Source organism: Egretta garzetta, unplaced genomic scaffold (genome assembly GCF_000687185.1).
Source record: "Egretta garzetta isolate BGI_Z169 unplaced genomic scaffold, ASM68718v1 scaffold215, whole genome shotgun sequence".
Taxonomy (NCBI): Eukaryota; Metazoa; Chordata; class Aves; order Pelecaniformes; family Ardeidae; genus Egretta; species Egretta garzetta.
In genome coordinates this window covers 8,045,314-8,064,326 of record NW_009259719.1, presented here as the reverse complement: position 1 = coordinate 8,064,326, position 19,013 = coordinate 8,045,314, and the positions used below count along the sequence as shown (strand labels likewise).

Here is a 19,013-nt window from a genome sequence, read left to right as displayed (position 1 = left end):
CCAGCAGGTCGAGGGAGGTTATCCTCCCCCTCTACTCTGCCCTGGTGAGACCCCACCTGGAGTACTGTGTCCAGTTCTGGGCTCCCCAGTTCAAGAAAGATGAGGAACTCCTAGAAAGAGTCCAGAGGAGGGCAACTAGGATGATAAAGGGACTGGAGCACCTCCCCTACGAGGAAAGGCTGAGAGAGTTGGGCTTGTTCAGCCTGAAGAAGAGAAGACTGAGAGGGGATCTCATCAACACATACAAATAGCTTAAGGGTGGATGTCACAAGGATGGAGCCAGACTCTTCTCGGTGGTGCCCAGCGACAGGACAAGGGGCAATGGGCACAAACTGAAACATAAGAGGTTTCAGTTGAATATGAGGAAAAACTTCTTTACTTTGAGGGTGACAGAGCACTGGAACAGGCTGCCCAGGGGGGTTATGGAGTCTCCTTCTCTGGAGATATTCAAAGCCTGCCTGGATGAAGTCCTGTGTAACACGCTCTAGGTGAGTCTGCTTTAGCAGGGGGGTTGGACTAGATGATCTCCCGAGGTCCCTTCCAACCCTAGCCATTCTGTGATTCTGTAATTCTCCTCATCTCTTTTTTCCCCATCAAACTGGCTTCTCATGATATCTTATCTATCAATATTAAGTTTTATTGCTGTTCTTCCTCCTCCCTTTCCTAATGATGCTTGATACGTGAACCCTATCATTACCAAGTCAGTCTCAAACAAACTGCCTTCTATCTTCATAGTCTCAACCGACTTCTTACTAGGGCTTAGAACCAAATGTACACAAACCTGTCCTCTGACATCTGTTTCGTTAAATAAATAAATAAATAAGAGATTTTATTAATTTCCTGCACAGTTTGTTGTTTTCCTTTTCTAACAGAGTTCTGGGCAATTGAAGTCTCTATTTTCAAGTTTTATAACTACTCGTTCTTATCAATCTCAATAAAGAATCAATTAATCAATAAAGAATAAGCAATTATGAGGCGATGGCAGCATTAATTTGAAACTTGTCATTTACTAGACTGGTAAACTGATGGTATCTTTTTCAGATGAAGAAGATGGCTAAGACCTAGCAGTAACATAGCCAATAGTTGTGCCTTTCATGCACCTCTTGAATTCATCCTGAAGACACACACACAAATCAATAAATTTACAGAAAAGCAAAACATATTTAATCACCAGGTTTGAACATTTCTGATGTTGGCAAATGCCTCCAGACATTTGTGTCTTGTAACCCCTTTCATTAAAAAGTGCTACCCAAGTGTTTCTGACATTCTGATGGACTTATTAGCTGTGGCTAAATGACAGCTTTAATCTAGTGGCAACTGCAGCACTGAGCTCTGTGGCAGAATTCTGACAAAATATTTTCCCACAATTTCAGAAGTAATGTAAATTTTAAAGAAGTGTTCCATCATCTCAGTTAACATCACAAACATTGTCATAAGGAAAGGGCAATTTAGTTTCCTTCAGGAGTAAAGCAATGATTTTTTGACAAATGCTGTGCATCCTGAAGCCACTAGTATTCAGCTTCATAACAAGTAACTTAGAGAAACAGGATATACAAGGCCTCAAAGCACAATGATTCTGGCAAAAAAATGAATAAGTAGTCATACAGGAGTCACAAATATAATTAGCAATGAAAAATGAGAGCTGAAAAAGATGCTCAAATTTTAAAATTTAAAGTTTACCAAGAAGTAATGCCAAGTCTAATAACTCCATAAAATGCCTGAATTTGTAGTCACAGATAAGAAAGTCTAATGTGTTACTTCGTCTATTGTTCTGCTAATACGAGACTGTTTTCTATGGTACATTTAACATTCTACAATCCTGCAAACATGAGAAAGTAATTGGGCTCTCACAACTACTCCCACAAGATTACGTTACAACATAAAACCTCATTGCTCATTTGAGAAGCCATTAAAGTATTTTGCCAGGAGTAAGGAGGATTCTTTCCCTGGGTTAAATAATAAAAACAAACCCAAACACACAAAAAAAACCCAAAACAAGAAAAAAATGCCAATACCCCCCTGCGTCAATTTCTGCTAAATTTAAGTTAAAAAAAACTCAGGTTTTCAGCTGGTTTGGTTCCTGAAATTGCCTTCTGAGTATGAACTAGATGTGACTAGACAGCACTGTCTTCCTGAATCTACAAACTAATGCAACTGAGAAGTGTGAACTGACTAATGGTCATGTCCTGATACCAGTACAGATCTGAGCAGCAAAATGTGCTATGGACATTTTCTTCAAGACCAAGATGGGTGACATAATCACACTACTCTGACAAATATTAGCTACTTGCTGTACTATAAGTATTCAGTGTAAATATACCTTCAGAATGAAACATGGAGTAATAAAGCAATCGTGTTGGAAACTAATCTTGCATTCTCTGAGTCATTACTGACTGACTTTTGTGCAGAATTATTTCTACACTGTATCTGAAGGAAAACTGCTGTAATAGCACCAAACTCTCCTCGGTCTATGGCAAATCAGGAACAAACATTAAAGATTAGTACTACAGAGTGATGAACTTCAGTATTTCTTATGTAACAATTTTTATTTCTTTCCATGAAACCCCCTGTTATACAGTCCAAATAATCCAAACCAGCAACAGTATATAGCCTGTTTACAAAACATGCCTTTGTTTTAGGGAGAATTGAATCTTTCATATCAAAAAACCTCACCTAGGCACGGCCCTCACTCCCTCATCTTAGACAGCTGAAAGCCAAAAACATTTAAGATAGGAAATTAAAAGCTTACTATAAGCAATTGAAACTGTAACAAGGTTTATGTAGAAGAAACACTATTGTCTTTGGAAGATATTAAGCTAAGAAATTGTATTAACGTAATTGCTGGAGTTTTTTTGATGGGTTTTTTGTTTGGTTTTTTTTTTTAAATAAAGTAGCATCTCAGAAAAGGTCTTCATTCACCTTCCACTGAACATTACATGCTCTTTCTCCCTTTACAGTTACATGATGATCCAAAACAAAGTTAACTATATTACATAGTCCTACTAACAAAGAAGAATCCAAACACAGTTAAATTGTGAAGTGCATTAGTGGCTTTACAGTTCATTAATGGCACAATTCATATTTCTAAACCAACTTTAACTACTCTGTTTACTAATATGGCTGTACTAGTGACTAATAATGATCAAAGTTGGAACTCACTGCATGAAGGAATTGTATTACTTTTCCTGAAAATCCTAACATTCTTATTCAAATGCACCACCTGTATTTTCTACGGGAAACTGCCACACAACAGAAATGGCCTTAATGATCAAGGACTAGTTTTGCTTAAATTAACTTATTCACTGGTCTTTCCCCTTCCTCCCCTTTTTTTTGTGAGCTCAAAAATCTTTGAAACAGGGCAAAGATGTTTATTATCTGTTCAACTGCTAGAAGCTGACTTCACATAAGTATTCTTCACCTGCATCTGCAGACTCTCCTGAAAGAACAAATAGTGGCTCTCACAGACTTTCCAGACTCACACAAACTGTTGATGGACTCCAAGCTCAAGAAGCTTTAATTAACAGAAAAAATAGACCGATCAAAACTAGATCCTAAAACACTAAGCAGTTCTATTTCTCCCAGCAAATCGGTAATTGCTGTTCAAAGTAATGATCAAGTAACCCAAAAGCACGTCAATCTGTTAGCCACCTTCATCATACATCAATAAAATTTGCCAGGACATTTGCCTAGCTCATGGTGCTTTCAAATGAACAGACCTCTGCAAGACATAACCAGTTTATCACTGGAGCTTCCATGATTTTGTATTATTTCCCATCTGACAGAATTCAGTGGTATACTTGCAAAAGGCAGCAGCAAGCTGCAGATTATGTAACAGAAAGTCTGCAGAATACCTGCAGGAACCAGAGGTCTAGAAAACCTGACCTATAAAGAAAAACTGGAAGAATAGGGTTCTTTAGCCTAAGGAAGAGAAGACTGAATGGGACTTAACAAGTCTTCATATACCTAAGGGTGGTGCAAACAGGCAGGAGTGATCTGTTTCTCTGTGGACACGACAGCAAGACAAGAAGCTTAACCTGCAGTGAGAAACCTCTACATTTAAAGAACACCGTTAGTAAAACTTCCAAACTGTAAGAACAGTGAACTGAGCAAAAAGATTGCCTGGGTAGGTTATGGAGTCTTAACCACTGGAGATTTTTAGAAACAGAGAAGAAATTGTCGTAAATGACAGTTGATCCTGACATTAAGCAGGAGAATGGACTGGATAACCTCTTAAGATTTTCCAGCCCTATTTTTCTTAAATTCTACAAATAAATGAAAAAAGATTATTACTACTTTATTTAATGCTAGTATATTGATTTTGGTAACAAAGACCAAAGTTTAAAAGGATTCCCATTAGCTGTATAGGATCGATCTAATTTTTTAGAACTTCTTTTGCTGCTTCTGAAACAATAGATTTTAAAACCAAGAAAACTGTAGGAAGAATCAACTTTCAAAGTTACCTTCTCCAGTTTTCATAGTGTGTTACTTTGTAAACCGAAGTGAAAATGTATATAAGCATGTCATTTCTGAAAGAAAGTTCGTTCATTCTTACTAAACCCAGGGTACTCCAGACACTGTTCTGGTGGTTAGGGTGCAAATGAAAGAGCCATTCAGCTTATGACACTGTTCTAATCAAGAAAATAGGTAAGAGTAAAGAATAAAAACTTTTTCCCTTCTTTCTCTCCCAAAGTGAAAACTCAAATGAATCTCCCACAAATTTCTTACCATTTTGTAAAGATCTGAAACACTGATCTGATCTGAATCCACAACCTCGAAGTCCTTCCGAGGAACTAAATCTAGGCCCAAATGCCTGCAGAAGAGAAGGAAGGAAAAATGGTTAACTAGAATACATTAGTGTTCACGATCACGTACTACATGTGCTTACTCAAGGGCAAGGACACAAGAAATACTAAACTATTTAAGTCTTTTTGCAGTTGTTTAATGGTTAAACAGATAATCCTTCTAAGGAAAAATAAATGCAAATATCAAACAATAAAGCCGCTATAAACTTGTTACTTCTTGTTCACTGACTTCAGTGTAGCTATAGCAATTAATGCCAGTTGAAACTTTCAGCCAGTACGTTGGTGCAGTATCCAGAACAAGTTAATTTCATACACGGGAACGTAGTAGGCAAATAAAGTTAGTGCTCTGGTCTCTGCTGCAGTATTTGAGTAGGTTCCTTCACCGCATAATGAAAAAGTTCCATTAGTAATTCTGTTCAAATGTGCAAATAGATACTACTGCACCTTGGGAAGCTGCTTTGAAACTCCTGGTTCTAAACTGCAACTAAACCCCCCAGTATTACCACTGTATAAACATAGTAATTATTTTTTTTTTGTGATAAACCATAACAGCAACATCAACAAGGATTTTAATGTGTATTTGTAACACACACATATGAAAAACATTTTTAATTACTCTGAACTGAAATAGTATTTTATCTCAAATCAAATATTTAAGCTATTTTTTTTAAAAAGTATACCAGTGCAAAGAGGATGACTAGTTAAAAAATTCTGCAGTAAAGAAGGCAATTCAGGTCACAGCCGCATGTGAGTAGCAGACAGAGTAAGCTATTTTGCATCCAGACAAATAAATGAACAAGTATTAACAATTAATTAATAACTGGTGACTGCAGAACAAGACAACCTAAAAGGTGTCAAAAAACAACTTTTGCTTTGTAGATCTCCAGGTTCTGAGGCAGAAAGAGTTCCAAGCATTAAAATAAAAAGTTATTCTGAACACACACATTAGGAGTAAAATTAAAGAAACACATGAATGAACCATTTTCCTGCTTTCATCTTAGTAACTTTGATACTTCATTTACAGATATTTTATACTGAAATTCTTAATGGTCTTAAATAATAAAAAGAAAAAAAAAATCAGAAAAGGTGCCCTCATGTACTACCTTTGCACTCTTTCTGTCACTAACTATAAAAGAAAAGCAAAAGTCAATTTAATTTTGTAATCAGAGGGAAACATTTTGCGCAGACTTGTTCCCGATGGCAAATGAAAAATTTTATTTGAAAAAGCCTCTCAGATATTGCAGAATAATTGTATGGTGCAATAAACAGAAGCCTCCAGGCAATACAGTGTCTCTTTCTGAGCAATTAACTCAAAACAACAGCTTGGAAGAACCAGTGGTCTGTAGGAAGCCCAGTTACCCTTGCTGACCACTGTACTTTTAATAATTTCCTGTAAGTTTCCCAACTCCATAATTCTTTATGAAACTTTGCTTAATCAGGTTATCCTTCTTTAATTATATTCCTAAACCATCATATCTCAAAAATATAGCTCAGCCCTGGTCCACTTGCTGGCGAACAACTGTTAGGCAGTACTGTAATTGAGATTAAAATATTGTACTGACAAACTATAATTCCCACATTCTTAGTTCTTTGCCAAAACAAATTATATTTTCCATGGAAAAAAGAACTATTTTCCTTTTTCAATCCAGTTTTCATGCCAAATACCAGTTTCTAAACTAAGGCTACATTGTGAAAGTGACGGTTATACACCTTTTACACACTTTGTTTTGATTAAACCTATCAAACACAAGTTATCCCTGGCCCAAGATCAGTATCTGAAAACTGCAGCTGCAAAGATAAAAATTATTTTATCTATTTACCAAATGAAGATTAAAATAAAGGTGCACTAGGTAATTCTTAACCACAGCTGCCATTTGAGCCTACTTATAACAGAAAGTAAAAAAATATAACAGAAAAAAGATGGTAACAGGTAAAAATAGTAATATGCAAAGAGTCCACTTCAAAGTTTTTTTTAAAATGTTAACGCTCATCGAAATTTTCCTGCATCTGAGTATCTAAACCTCCTCCAAAACACCTGGTCACTCACATATATACACCCACCCACCCCTAAAATATATTCATAAAAGAATTTCTCCTCAACATACTGATATTAACAAATTATTTTCTAATGACATTATCAAAACCACTTTTAAGTGCATTACAGTTACAAAGCACTATTAAAGTTTTACAGAAAAAAACCTGTCAAAGCTAATCATAGCCTGGTATTATTGTATTCTCATAATTTCAACGCTCTAGAGAACTCAGGTCAGTGGTTGGACTCATTACTCAATACATGACAAAAGTATTATCTCCTACTTAATAATGTTCAACACAACTGCAGTAGCATTCCTGAGAAACTTATCTGATATCCTATTTTTAGTTAAATCCCTTAACACCATGGATATCCAGCCCAGAAGATTCTCATTCTCTAGTACTACGTTAATCCAGCACACTACTTGCTCCCAGCAAATAAAGGTGTCTCTTTTGCTTTAGTACTAACATGCTGCCATTTATTGTGCAGGTGGAATTTCAGGTTTATGCATTTAATATGTATCAATTATTTTTGCCCACAAAGGACTGATAACGTAATGCTTGAAATGGCAATGACAGTCGGTGGCCCACTTTCACTCTCTGTTATCAAATACTGTGCGAATATAAGAGCACCAGCTGGCAAGCAGCATTTCTCCAAAACACAGCATACATAAAAATGAGATAATGTACTGTTTTGTTTATTTGACAGTTTTTTCTCCACAATACCTTCCTTTTACAAGCAAATTCACGTGCCTTTTTATTCTACCTTTACACTGAATTGCCTTTCACAAATATTTCCCAAGTATACCTACAAAATATCCCCAAGCCTATCAACTACCTCTGGATAGCACATGCCTGGGATAACTCCAGCTGACATTTAGCTATTCCTCCTCTTCCACATAGAAGTCTTTAGAATTTTCATGTTGGGAGGAACCCACCACCCAAAATCTCTAGATACTTTCCTCTCCATTTATACGAAGACAAGCTGATAGACAAAAATACTGGCATTTTTAATACTGAAAGGGATGAACATACAACTCTACCTCAGGTTAACTGGGCTTCTAGAGAAAATAAACTTGGCTTTAATGGTAATTTCGAAGAATTATCTTCATTTCCAATATTTTCATTTATTTATAATGGAAAGGCTACATCATTTAGTCATAACAACTCTTCCTAGAAGAACCTTGCAGAAATATGTCATTTGATTACAAAGTGCCTTTAAGGTGCACATCCAAACTTGAAGAACAGATTGGGAGAACTCATCACATCTCTAGAGTGTGCAAGATCTCATCTTCTCTGCTCCAAAACCGCATACTTTACCTTTACTCTTTTCAGCTCTAATTTTGCAGCCACCAATCTTCCTTGTATTCCTTCTCTCACTACATCAAAGACTCATTTAATATCATTCATATTTCTCTTACCCAAATACATTTATAAAGGTGGTGAAGGGAAAGGAAATGATCCTGACAGTGATTCACATAACCAATGTGCAGACTTTAAAAAAAAAAAAAATACAATACAGAAACTCATGGAAAATTAAATATATGAAAAACAGGTTTGTGAAAATTAAGACTGTTCTAATACAAGCTGGTACTTTTCTTTGACAGAATTAAGTTATTTTGTATACAAAGAAACTGCAGAGGCTGTAATCTATAAAGAAATAATTAAAGCACTGATGTAATGCTACACAGGAAATTATTTCTTAAAATGAAGGTGATGAGATGAAGGTAAGTAATCTTAGTAAGGAACTGATTAAGGGGAATGGAAAGCAAATACTTCTGAGCACAGAAGTATCAGACTACAGAGAGAGGTTATTAAGGTTTTCCTCAAAGACTGACATCCAAGAAAATTCCTCACAGTTTTAATCCCTATTCAATCATTACTACAAGTATATTCAGGAGAGGGAAAAAGTATTATATATTTAGACAGAAACAGCAACTATTCTTTCTGCAACCTTCTTAAAAGGTATTTCATTATATTCAAATTTGTTCACTCCTATTTTGATCCCCTTTGATGGAACAATGACCAATACTGTACAAAGAATTTCTTTTATTCTCAAACTGATTTCCAAATATTACGACCTCCTATATGTACATTTAATATGTACCTCCAAATGCATTTTACAAACTTTAAGCTAATTGTTGCAACACTACCAGGAAGTAATTATTATTCCTTTTATGCCAAGAAAAATGTGACAGATGGTAAGTCACTCAAAGCCCAAAAATAATCTTCTAAGGATATGAGCACTGAAAGTTAGGACTTGGAGTTTTGAGACTATGCTTACTTCATTGGATCACACTACTCCCTCTGCAGGGTTAGGCATGTTAGTAGCTAGTAGGTACTAACATTGCATCCGCCACTGGCTTTCCAACTGCAATTTTGAGGTAACAGAAAGACCATGACTTTAAAACAGTGTTTTGTTTTATTTGTGTGACAGTGTGAAAGATACATTTCTAACATCTTTTCCCTCTGTTTTTCTTTTTAAACATTCATTTAACTTTTGGCTATTTGTGGATTTTTCTGTGCAGAATTTATGGCAACTATCTCGAAAATTTCTTTTAATGCAACAGTTTTAATAAGATTTTATATGAAAAAGAGTAATGTTTGACTGAAAAGTAACATAAGCTCACAAACTCATCTTGTTTATGGCTTTTATCTGTCCAAAATCTCAAAGTATTGGTGGCTCCCCCTCCCCTACTCTGTTTCTGAGCCTAAATCTATCCCACATTTACAGGGAAGGAAGTATCTTCCCTCAGTATAAAAGGGAAAGTGATTGTTCTCAGAAGCTTGGATGCTTTTTCTATTAATCTCCTGACATATACTATACTACTCTGAAAGAATTTAAGATGACCTCTGGTTGTTAAGTTAAATTACTTGGAAGAAATCTTCCTCTGTCTTTTTGGTAAATAAGGTATGCACACACTGGGGCAATTAATTTTTTGCACTGGAGCAGAAGCAGAGCATTCACATTTCAAATAGAAACTCTGTAAGGCAGATTCCTTCATCTGTTTTTGATGCAAGAGACTCTAGAATGAAACAGGGCTTTGTTAGTAAAAAAAGTTTAATTCTGGCTTTCCATTCTAAGCACTAACAGAAGTTGAAAAACTTACCCATTCATTTAAAAAAACCTAAACAAAGATTTCAAAATCAAGTTTCTACTTTACTTGCAGCATGATTTAAAATGAGATGATGAATTGCAGACTTAAGTTTTATAATGTTTGTTTCCTGCTCTACAAATTTGTCCTTGTTATTTACAAACCATTGGACACTTCCAATAGCATTTCAGACTTCAATAGACCCATATTCTAATAAATTGTTTCAGTGTGAAACATTTATAAAAAGCACAAATATATGTAACTTTCTGTATAAAACCTAGTAAGCCATGCAGGAAAAACGCGGGAGTGTATGAGGTTTCAGCTGTGTAAAAATACACAGAAGGACACTTAAAACTGAAAGTCTAAAACCACTAAGATGCTTATCTGAAGGTAGTAAATTCTGCTCTTTTGAGCAACTGGGAAATACAAAAACCTATATAGCAGGAATACCAGTCACTATATGCATACACAATCAAGCTAACTGTGGGAAACTGGAAAAGGTGACAAAGCATCACAGAAAGGATGTATGCAGGATCGTATTTTTGTACTGGGGAGAAAATGTCTAAGCAATAGAAAATTAAATTGCTAGAATAAGTGGAAGTCAGCATTGCATCATGAGAATGACTAGCAACAATACAAAAGGTCAGCAGCAATAGCTGTAAAATAAATTATATTCCTACATTTCTAACAGATCAAACTACAGAGCAAAACTTACTATTTAGACCAAGTATACAATGATAAGCAAAAGCAGTTCACTGCAGTAGTTCTGAAAACAGTCTACATAACTTCTTTCACAAAAAGATCTGTAACTATTAATCCAAGGAGTGTATCTGTCCCTTGATTTCCACAAACTCCATCAAGAACACAGGGGATGACTACCAGAACCGCTGCCACTGTATTTAAGGAAAAACTGTATCAGTTCAACAAAATGAAAAAAAACCTTAACTGGTGGGGACAGAAGTGTGAATTTCACGTTTCCATCACACTTTCCTAAATAATACAATGCATTAATTATCAAGGTCAGGATAAAAGTAGCTTCACACTAAATAAGCACACAAGCTACATACTAGATGTGTAAGATTACCCGTTTTCTGAAAGCTACTTGGTCATAGCATGTCTCTTATTAGACTGTACTATCTTGAATAATACAGACCTGCTCCAATTGCATGTACTTAAGCTTCTCACTTAACATTAATGCATATTAAACCCAACATTTTTCATTTATTTTATTTGCAAATCTCAAGTATAACAGAATAAGCAATGAACATTACTACATTAATTGAGAAAGGGCAGTACTGTGTGACTATATATATGAAAATCATTAGGTTCTTCAACAGATTAAGACATGGGATTATGAGTTTCATGATAAAACTCAGAGAGGGGAGATAAAAGAGTAACAGAACTCTTCCAGAAATTCTGTGGAAGAGAGTGATGTTGCAGAAAGACCTTCCAAACTCCCAGACATTTATAATTGAATATTGCACAACGTACAGATTTAATTAAATATCTTTTCAATCATATGCCTTCTTACGCAGTTCCTTTGACACCCTTTTCTGTTTAAGCAGGTGTTATATATGTCCATCTGATTCGTGTTAATATGGAACAGTACTAGGGCCGCATGATAACATACACTTGTATAACCACAACCCTAAGAAGGGCAGAGAGGTTAATGTATGTAGTTCTTACCTTGCACACACCCCCCAGCCGCCTCCTCACAGGGGGAGGGGGAGGGAGGAGTTCAAGACCCGCCTATTGCTGGGGGGTATATAAACCAGAAACAAGAACTGTATGGTGTGCGTCTTGGTAGAGCAGAGGCTCCCGGCGCACCCAGCGCTGTTTGCTTGCATTTATTCGTTTAATAAATTGTTAATTTTGACTGAAACCCTATTCGGGACTTGGTCATTTATCACAGCAGGTATCTCTGATACCATGTACCTTTTTCTCTAGGGAGGTCAGTATCTGTTCTTATGTAGTAAGAAACACAGAATTTTTTTTCCTAAACATGCATCCTGAGCAGATGAATTTAATCTTTAACATATTTATGTTTACTGATTTCACTGATGCTTCTCCATAACTTTCATGCATTAGATTTACCTTTATAGTTTTAATGTACTTCGTATTTAATGATTTTACATTAAAAAAAGTCTATAGCCACCTCATTGAACAGCCTATTCTCTTCATTGCTGCATTGCTGTCTACTCTCATCTCTTTTGCCTACCACATTTTTACAGCTTCCTGTTGCTAATTTTATCCATAGACTGTTTGAGCAAAAAGTCTAGGCATAATGTTCAAAAATGGTCTCTTGGTTCCCATTTACTCTACTGGGAATGATAACAGAAAATATCTGTAACTGCACTCAGAACAATGACTTGAAGCAATCTATTAGTCTATGTCCTTCAAAGCTTGCTTTCAACAAGAGAGAAATGAAATGTAGCATGGGGGCTAGCTAAATCTTCATGAATGTATTCAAGTATGTCTCTCTTAGGGAGTCCTGAAGTAGGTGACTAAGGAACAGAGTCATAACAAAGATATGTTAGCAAAAAACATTTGACTTTCTTCCTTAGTTGTCCACTTACAGAATTCCTCCCCCATAAGTTAATTAGCAACTCCTAGTTGAAAAGCAGTCACTATATGCCTGAGGGTGATACTTCCTTTGAAAAGGTCATCTGAGTGTCATGCAAAACTTACCTGTCTGACACACTACATCTCAGAACAAAGCCAATTCTGGTGAAGGGCTATTTTTTGTCTAATGGCAATTTATTACCCTTTCAGCTTCTATCTGAATTGCAGTCATCTTTGGCTCTAAAAAATACTCTCCACAAATTCACCAACGGGAGTCTAAACCTCCAAGAAATGTCATCAACAGCCAAATACATAGATTATGTGTTGTAATTATATAAAAAGTCTAAATATCACAGCCTTAGCTCCACTGTCACTGTTGACAGTGAGATTCTCTAGTTATTGCACCAAGCATTAAAATACTTCTTCAACTGACAAATGGGTTTTTAGTATCTCTGAACACATACTCCCAGGCCTAATATTCACTATATTGATACGAAGTGAGCAGATTGACCTAAAACTTTTAAAAGCACAGATAGTCTTAGAAAAGACCTACTAATAAGCAAGCAGCTCATTTTACAGAAACAGCAGAGGAACTGTGCAATAAACTCACTGTAGGAAGTTGTATTTGATTTCCAAATAACAATGTTCTACCTGTGTAGAAATACTATTGGAAGGAAAAAGTTGTTGCTTGTTTGGTTTGGTTTTTGTTTTTTTTTTTTTAATAAAAGCTATTGAAAAATAATTAGAACAAACAGTACCCAGCTGGTACCTGTACTTACTCATTGCCCCAGTCCAGCCTCACTGTGAGGTGTCTCTTGACCTCTCGCACCTGATCCTGTGTCAAGTGACCTGACAGCAGCTGTCTACGTAGGTCAATGAGTTCATTCATCACATGGCGCAGTTTGTAGAAAAGATCTACCTTATGTTTCTGTAAAAGCATATTTTTGGGAGGAGAGGGGAAGAGAGTGAGAAAGAAAGAAAGAAGGGGAGGGAGGAAGAGGGGAGGAGAGAGATCAGTAAGTTTTTTAGTGTGAGAAAGAAGAAAGAGAGAGAGATTAATAAGTAACCAAATTTTCATTTAATTACCCTAGAGGAACATTAATCCAGTTTGTACAAGCTTTAAAATATTTATATCAAAAAGTAGTGTTAACTGATGCTATTTCAATTGAGTAACTTTTTCTTTCTGAACTTGAGGCTCGATCTGCTAAGGGGCCCATTTTCTGATGGAGCCTAATGCTATAGGTAAGAGGATTCATTATGTGCATCAGGGATCACTTATCCCAATCATATAATAAATTCAAAGTTTTAGATTTAGAGTAACAGAGGTGAGAAAGTTAGTTTTCTGTCAGCAGCTACCTTAATGGTTCTGAAGAGTTAGCAACAATGACTCACCACAACAGAAAACCACTTTTAATAGTTTTGATATTCCAATTACTAAAGTTTACCCATATTAGGGGGAGATATGAATATTCATTATCTGCACTCTAAAAGGGACTAAAGCAATTAATGATAAAATCCACCTGCAAAATTACCTTAAAAAAGGAAAATTACAGTAAAAAAACCCCACACTACCACCACCAGCCAAAAAATCCCCAAACAATCCCCCAAAATCTAAACAACTAACACCCAATCCTTTCCAAAAAGAATAGTATTTTTCAAATATTGGGGGGAGGGGGGAGAACAACCCCAAGCCAACCCCCAAAACACAGTCAGAAGTGGAAATAGTCTTTTCCCCCTGCAGGAAATAACTATATGGGAAGCCCACAAAGAAGAAATTCCGAAGTTAACCACCAAGGCCACCTATAAGCACCCATAAGATAAGGAAGTGTGGCAAAGCTACTCCACTATCTGCTAGATGAGAACTGTGCATCAAGGTGGCTCTTGTCTACGCAGCCATGTCTCATACTGCACAAAATGGCCAATGTGCAATGAACGAGGATTGTGAGCAGAAAAAAAAAAAAAATCTCCTGTTGCAGTTGAACGCTGGTTTTTTTTTAAACAACTAAGCTCCATTCCTACCTGTATGCAAAAATGTTTGCATTTCACCTGGGGAAAACATTGACTAGACGGACTGAACTTCACAAGCCAGCACTGTCTTGACCACATTTCTGCTTGTAAATGAGTGTTTTATAAAAGCTCTCTAAATGAAGATACCTGCATTTGTCAAAACTAGATGTCATAGAGGAACACCCACAAAGAAAAATGTATTTTCTACTGCAACATATTATCAGAAAAAAAGATTTTTCACTTGTTTTACAAAAAATAGGTAAGATGAGATGAAAAAAGAATTTCCATCCACTTGAGTTTATTCTCCTAGAAGACCACTAAGTTTGCACGACTTAGGAAAACAGATTTTGATGCACTCCGTTTTGATCAGCAATTTGTTGATTTCTCTGAACCTGATTACACATCTGTTTTGCTGAAGCAGTTTAAGCACAGATGGAATCAACTGCTGTTCTTATCAAACAGTTCTGAGATGAAACGATGCACCATCTTTCAACTATGCATCAACATTGGTTCTGGTCCCGCCTGAAAAAATGAAATATAGACACTGGATCCAATAGAAAGGCATATATTTCCAGGGCGGAAAATACTTATTCTAGGAAGATAATAATCATGCATAGCTGATAAGTACAAAGTGACTAGATTTGTCTTTAGTTTTTTTCACTATGCGTGGTCCAAATTAAGTCCTGCATAACCTGAAGACAACAGTAGGTATAGAGAATGTCCATTTTTATATGCTATTTACATGAACAACAACAGGTTGTAACTTCTTCTAACAGAAGATGAAGACAATGGAGTTGGGGAGTATCAAATAAACAAATTAGACATATCTATCAATAAAACAGTTGGCACGTAAATGATGATGAGAGTCAGCTCAAAAAATATTCATATTTGTATTTACCAAACAAAACTGCTGAAAGAGCCACTCCCTCACTCTTCTAATGATGGTTAAAGGCTATAGACGAATTCAAGTCCAGAACACTATGCTGGTGAAATTACTGTATGTTCTGGAGTTATTTCTACACAGTTACTTTTTACATAAGTGTCAGAAGTACTTACAAATATGAGAAATGAGATTGTAGAATACAATTTTGTCAAAGCTGGTCACATTAGGTCCTAGGCAATGATCCAAACAAGAGAAAAACCCTCAAACTCAAACCTCTCTCAAACCTCAAATACCTCTCGTGTTCCACGATCACGACAATACGCCCTTTTCAGCTTTAGTTATCAGACTTATTCTTCAAAAAATATTTCATCTGCTTTAAACAGAAGAAGCAAGGACTGATGAGCAGAGCGCTAAACATATGGTGTCCTTTTCAGAAAAGACAAGGTCCCCTACGAGGAAGGAAGAAGACGTATCAGTATGTGGAAAGCTAGAGAAGCTGTAGCTGTGATGTCAGGCAGTTATGAAGTGAACCACAGATGCAAGACCCACGGAAGCGAAGGAAAAGACCTGTGAGAGAGAAAGCAGAGCTAGAACAGAGTTGAAGGTAGCTTAATTCCAGGCTTGAGAGCAGTAAAGAGTTTGAAGCAGTCAAACAACAGTTTATAACGTCCCTCCTCACACCACAAGAGTCTAGCGACTAATAGCTTATTAGAGCTCCATAAGGGAGGGAAGGAAGGAGGTGCACATATTTTAATGACTTTCCTCTGCCTTCTTTCTTTCAAGAAAAAAAGACCTTCAAAATGCAATACTAAACTAAGCTGATCAGGATTCCTTCCCTCATGTAAAGAAAACCTGCTTAAATAGAAACAGAGGACCCTGGACATGACATTTTCAGTAAAAAATAACTTTAAGCAATTTTAGTCAGGGTAGCACCATAAACAAACCCGAAACTTTGTCATCTTCTTAGTAGCTAAATAAAAAAAATGCCAGTAAATCTCATATGTAAGTATCCATTCTGTTTTACAGTAAACTTTCATACAACCCGTAACTTTCCATTTTTCATCTCACTCTGTCACAGGTTACCAAGCAATGAGCACTGTATCAGTCCATCCAGAATGATCTGCTGTGTACATTTATGAACATATTTGGCAAATGTTTTACATCCAGAATATAAAAGTAAGGATTTATGCAAAAATGTCTATGGCAATAATTAAGGTGTGTTAGGGACAAAGCATCGGGACAGCCTTAACAAACTGAGGACTCTTCTTACAAGCAGCACAAGCCTGTCCTCTAGCACACCTTGTTGCCTTATTTTACTATCCCCAGATACAAAATGCATTTGCTGTGTTTCTTTCATCTGTTACTACTAACAAGTCCCGCTTATCAGTGCTTGGATAATCTTCATATACACAGCTACACATCAAAAAGTGGAATCCTGGTGTTATTTTTTTTTGTTTGAATGACTCCATATTAACCCTATGGAGATCAAAAACCAAAAGATGGGTTTGGTGCTGTGGTGGGTTGACCTTTACTGGCTACCAGGCCCCCACCCAGCCGCTCTCTCACTCCCCTCTTCAACAGACCAGGGGGGTGGTGGTGAAATAAAAATTAAAGTATTTGTGGTTGAAATAAAGACAGGAAGATCACTTACCAATTACCATTCTAGCAAAACAGACTTGACTTGAGGGAAATCAATTTACTTTATAGCCAATTAAAATAGAGTTGGGTGGTAAGAAACAGAAAAAAAAACACACCAACCCAAAAAACCCCAACCTCAAAACACCTTGAGTGTCCCGTCCCCCCCTTCCCAGGCCCAACTTCACTCCTGCATTCCTGACTCTGACACCCTTCCTCCCTCTCAGCAGGGAAATGGCAGCTTCTCCCTGCTGCTCCTTCTTCCTCACACTCCTCCCCTGCTCCAGCATGGTCCTCCCCATGGGCTGCAGTCTTTCAGGATAAACTTCTGGTGTGGTCCTCCCCATGCTCTACAGTGTGGATTCCTGCTCCACCGCCTCCTCCCCTCCTCCCGCTCTGGCCCGGCAGTTCGTGGGGTTGTTTCCTGCTCTTTTTTCCCCCCTCACCTTCACTGTGCTGCCCCTTCTCAACCCTGCTCTCCCAGTGGTGTCCCCAGCTTTGCTAAGGGGCTCAGCCATGCCCTGGAGCCCGTCTCTTGTGGAACCAGCTGTAACTAGCCCTCTCCCACTGCCAACACCTGGGTACCACATCCCACACAGGTGTTTTGGGTTTTTTAAACACACAATCACATGAAATAAACCTGCACTCACATGAGCACAAAGCTGTTTCATCAGTGCAAAACCACAACCCCTCTGTTTCATGCCTTTTGTGGCTTTGAAATACTAAGGCTAAATATGTCTATTCTCTAAATAGACACCACAAAAATATGAAAACATATACAAGACTGCTATACTATGGAAAATGACCTATTTATAGTCATTTTGTTACCATGACTTCATTTAACACTACTGTAAAGAAGTCAGGATTTTGCCTCTCTCAAGAGCAGTCCCTTAAGACATTTCCTATAGAATTGCCTTAGGCTGCAACGGGGGAGAGGGGCACAAAAAAATTATTTTCCTTATAAAAGTGAGTAGCTTTTCACAGGTTCCTTGTTATGGATTTCCAGATCTAAATTAGATATTAAAGCCTGCAAGCACCATCAGCACATGAAAGGAAATAGCAAAGCTAGAAACAACACAAAACTCATTCCTTCCTTTTCAATTTTGTCTGGATTTTTTAATTAAGCAAATTATTTTTTAGTAAAGCCCTGTTGGAATTTATAGATTTGTGCAATATTTATAGTTTAATCTTACCCAAAATCTCTAGTATTATTACCATGCAAACTTTAAACGCTACCTATCAAATTAGACAGCATTCATCAAGTGCCTGTTGATGAATAAAGGTCAGATTTTACAGGTCAGTAAGAGGACGTCTCAGGAATAGGTAAAGGAACTGAATTAAAACTTGTGTGGGAGATATGGATAGTACAGGGGTATCAAGACTGGCACCCACAAAAAAGCAAAGGAATTTGAGAACACAATTAATACTTGCACATATTCTTGTGTTCCACATGCGTGCCTAGGCATCTAGTCCTGTTTTATTACAGAACAAAAATGGACTTTAATAAGAGTTAAAAAATACAGAAAACAAATACGGAAAAGTAGCATCAAGCAAGAACAAAGTTAACAATTATTTCTCCCAATTAAAACTACAAAGTATGTTTACAAAGGGTTGTGGTACCATCCTGGAGTCTTCACAAGAGCCTGGAGTTGAGCTCTGACTCCTTTGGCAGCGCACAGCTGAACATTCAACAAACAACACTGGTCTTTCAAACAAGTAACAGACTGAGAACAGAGGGCACCTGTCCTGGTTTCGGCTGAGATAGAGCTAATTTTCTTCATAGTAGCTAGCATAGTGCTGTGTTTTGGATTTAGTACCAGAAGAATGTTGATAACACACTGATGTTTTCAGCTGTTGCCAAGTAGTGCTCAGACTACTCAAGGACTTTTTGAGCTTCTCCTGCTCGCCCAGGTGCATAACAAGCTGGGAGTACAGCACAGCTAGCACAGCTAACCCAAACGGACCAGAGAGCTATTCCATACCATAGAACGTCATGCT

At 37.0% G+C, this 19,013-nt stretch overlaps 1 protein-coding gene across 1 annotated transcript in view; it reads right to left on the bottom strand.

Annotated features, from left to right (window-relative positions):
* Window positions 1-19,013, bottom strand: part of DOCK3 (dedicator of cytokinesis 3) — a 207,071-nt gene that overhangs the window by 131,494 nt on the left and 56,564 nt on the right. Inside the window, 2 exon segments of the mRNA XM_035894678.1 lie at window positions 4,726-4,810; window positions 13,270-13,418. Of these exon segments, the coding sequence (XP_035750571.1) occupies window positions 4,726-4,810; window positions 13,270-13,418 (234 nt within the window).